This window comes from Sceloporus occidentalis, unplaced genomic scaffold (assembly GCF_023333645.1).
Source record: "Sceloporus occidentalis isolate IW3139 unplaced genomic scaffold, rSceOcc1.0.p SCAF_158, whole genome shotgun sequence".
NCBI classification, from domain to species: domain Eukaryota; kingdom Metazoa; phylum Chordata; class Lepidosauria; order Squamata; family Phrynosomatidae; genus Sceloporus; species Sceloporus occidentalis.
This window is the reverse complement of record NW_028317138.1, coordinates 1,616,955-1,620,552: the sequence shown is the minus strand read 5'-3', so window position 1 is coordinate 1,620,552 and position 3,598 is coordinate 1,616,955. Positions and strand designations below refer to the sequence as shown.

General features: G+C 48.6%; 1 protein-coding gene across 1 annotated transcript; it reads left to right on the top strand.

Moving 5' to 3' along the window:
* Positions 1–1,918: 1,918 nt before the first annotated feature.
* On the top strand, positions 1,919–3,124 carry LOC149280180 (four-jointed box protein 1-like). Its single transcript, XM_089500749.1, has one exon. The coding sequence runs from the start codon at positions 1,919–1,921 to the stop codon at positions 3,122–3,124; it is 1,206 nt and encodes a 401-aa protein (XP_089356875.1).
* Positions 3,125–3,598: the final 474 nt, after the last annotated feature.

Genomic DNA, 3,598 nt, shown 5'->3' with positions numbered 1-3,598 from the left:
TATGGGGTTAAGGAGACCCCAACAGAATAGTTTGGGGGTGGGGAATTACACAGCTGGCTGAATTACCCCCGAAACATAGCATTTTGTATAAGGTTCCCATATTGCCCATATTTATCACATGCAGGGCCACCATCACAAATTTAGGGACCCATCACAAACCTCAAGACAGAACCCCTCTGACAAGGTTCTCAATGATATTCATCATTTTTTGTTTTATTGTAACAAAATGCTAAAATATTTCCTTTTTTGTAGTCATGAAAATATGTTGTTACAATAAAGAATTCTTTTGAAGGCAGAAGGATGCTGATCCTATCATGGCTTCTTAATTAAAGATTTTTTTTTAGAATACTTTTTTAGAATCTACCTTTTTTAACCAAATATAACCTAATAGTTGCAGGGCTATAGTTATAAAGGAATTATTATGCATTTAGATCGAATGGGATGCCCCCAAGCTTTTGGCAAAGAAAAGACCCTCTTTAATCATATGAATCCCAGCTAATTAATGTATAGCAGCCTTAATTACCTCAATACCTAGGGATCAATTGCCTGTAGGTTACTATGTATTTTTCTATAAATCTTAACCGTGTTCCATATGTAGGGTGAACTCTAAGAATTAAAATGCCATCTTAAGGTGGCACTGACCCATTCTGGGAACAAAAGGAACCATATCATGTCTGGGCTGTAATTCCAACAAATGCCAGTAGATGGCGACCCTGATTTCTTCTCCATCCATGGGCTTTGGTCAGATACAAGGAGGGTCTTAATGTGGAAATACAAGGAATGGGGACTTTTTAGAAATGGCTGTGACCTCCATGGACCCCTTTTTTAACCCTTTCTGAGATGGTGACCCTATTTATAAATCGGTGCTTTAAATTGGATTGTTTAACATGAGTTCACATCAATTATTTCCTTCCACAAAGAAAGTGATGTGCAAAATGTATCACTTCAGCATAAACTGATACTAAATAACAATAGAGATGCCAGCTCCAGAATGTATAATTAATACAACATTGCATTAACCCTTTCATGATCAGCCTCTGATATCCCAAAAGGGCTCCACAATGAAAGTGAATTATCTCTGGAAAGGAAATTCTATTTTAAAGCATTTGGGGCTAAGATCGTGTTATTGCCACTAGTCTAATTTTCATCAGGCTGGTTTGGATAGCATTTCTGTGCCTGTCTCTTTAAGAGGAGGAGCTGTGGGGTCATGAGTGGGGGGTGTGGGAATATTCTCTCCTTCATCTGGAGGATGCCATGTAAAAAGCTTCTCACAGAGGATAGGGGAGAGAGAGGGGTAGGGAGAAATGAGACAGGGAGGGAAGAAATCGGAGTGCTGCAAGGAAACAGAGATAAGGAAGGAGGCATCCCCACCAAATGCATTGAGGAGGGAGAAGTTTGGGGTGGGAAGTGGAGAGCTGGAGCACCTGGAGAAATGAGAAGCTCTTCTGGATACCAAGATGCTGCTCTCAACTTTCTAGGAATTATCTGACCCGGAGAGTGACCAAGAAGCTAACCCCTGGTGTGTAGGACAGAGATCCAGGGAGAAGAAGTGCCCAGCTGTGTGGCAAAAGTGGACATCAAGTGGACTACAGATACCCCTGGAGTGGGGACTGGTCTCTAGGAGAACAACAAAAACCTTGGGATTTGACCAGTGAGGACTGAGCAGCCAAAGAGATACCCCCAGGGGAACACAGGAGGTGGGTCATCATCAGATCATTATGCCCCTGGGATGTGCCCAGTGAGGGGTGTTAAGAATCCACCCCATGTGCCCCGTGCAGATCGGGTAGAACTGAGCATCAGGACAAAGAGGGAGCGCGTTACGAGCCCAATGGAGGATTTGCAGAACTGAGCGTCAGGACACAAATAACTACCCCCGGGGCAGGATCAGCGGAGTGGGCGCTTTTCATGCTCCTGGAGGATGAGGGCTGCACTTGCTCTGATCCCGTCAGGGTTTCTCCTCCTCGTGGGGGGATTTTTATGGGGGTGGAGAGGAGATCACCCCACCCTGCAGCCAGGGGACCTTCCTCATAGATCGGCTCGTGCATTGCGCCCTACTGCCCCTACACCCCGCACTCCGGGGCAACTCAACTCTCAAAGCCCACCCGTGGCTGAGGGTCGCTCAGTCGGAGGAGCTCCGAAGGCGGAATTCAACCTCAGCGCGCCCGGACTGGGACCCTCTAGGACGGATTCCTCCAGCCCTCTGGAGCAGGGCATTTTCTGGCCCCGGGTGGTGGAGCGGGCGCTGCCTCGTGCCTTCCCGGAGGAGGATGCGTGGAACTGGCAGGACTGCGCCCGCAATGCGCGGATTGTGAGCCTTGAGCGGGGTTGCGGGCGCAGCACTAATCGCTTGGCCACCCTCTCTGACGGGAGTCGGGTCTGCGTGCGGTACGGAATCAACTCGGAGCAGATCCTGGGCGAAATCTTGTCATTCTACTTGTCTCGCATGCTGGGTGTGCGTGGGGTTCCTCCGTGTGTGCTTTCACAAGTGGACAGTCCACAGTGGGCTCCAGTGCGAGCTGAGTTGGGGAGTACAGGGTGGGCTCCAGGGTCTATAGTTACCCTGACCCCCTGGGTCCAAAACCTGAGTGCTGTTCTACCTCCCCCAGCCCTGCGAGCGGAGGACGGTTACCTCCGCCCCCTGCGTGGGGAATTAAACTCAAACCTCGAGGATCTGGTGGAACTGGCTCAGTGGGGAGACCTTATTGTGTTTGACTTTTTGACTGCAAACTTCGACCGGCTGGTGAGCAATATGTTTAGTCTCCAGTGGGACCCCCGTGTCATGTTAAGGGGGACCAATAACTTGCACCGCACCCCAGATGGGACCTTGGTACTGCTAGATAACGAGGCTGGATTGGTCCACGGGTACCGGCTGAGGGACACATGGGATAAATACAACCAACAGTTGCTGGACACTGTGTGCATGTTCCGCAGGGGTGTGACCAGGAAGTTGATGGAGTTAAATGCGGAGCAGAGCGCTGCAAAAGAACTACACGCATTGTACCTGCGATCTGAGCCCTTGGCCGAAGAGCTCGGTCTCCTATCTGAGCCAGAGGCTCAAATCTTGCAGGAAAGAGTTGGACTTGTATACAGCCACATGCTGAGCTGCCAGGACAGGTACAGATGAGTTAAGGACTACCAGAAGTGGTCAGTGGGTCCACAGTGAGGTTGGGGAATGGATGGTGGAGAGGGTTAGTACTACACATTTAGATAAGGAAGGTAAATAAATTGGTAGGGTGATGGTAGTTTGGATTGTGACTTCCACGATGTCCACTGTTAGGATCTGTACATATGAAGGGAACTGATATGACAACAGGAGCTGTAGAGAAAGAAATTAGAGAAATACAACTGGGAAGGTGGTCAACCTTATCAAGTACAGCTGGAAGGGACACTGCAAGGTTCTGTGGAGCTTCAGGAGAAAAAAAGCAGGTTATGTAGAGCTGATGGGACCAATGTTGAAGGTCTAGCCAGGAGTGCTGGACCAGCATGGTTATGGCTAGGGCATTTATTTATACTGACAACTGAGGGTTACTCCTGGGTAGAGGCTGCCTGCTGATAGACTTGTAGAGAGCAGAGTAATTAACCAGAAAAAACTAAATGC

Bases quoted from the DNA above. Each gene is read 5' to 3' on its own strand.
- LOC149280180 (XM_089500749.1), top strand. From the start codon at position 1,919: ATGAGGGCTGCACTTGCTCTGATCCCGTCAGGGTTTCTCCTCCTCGTG.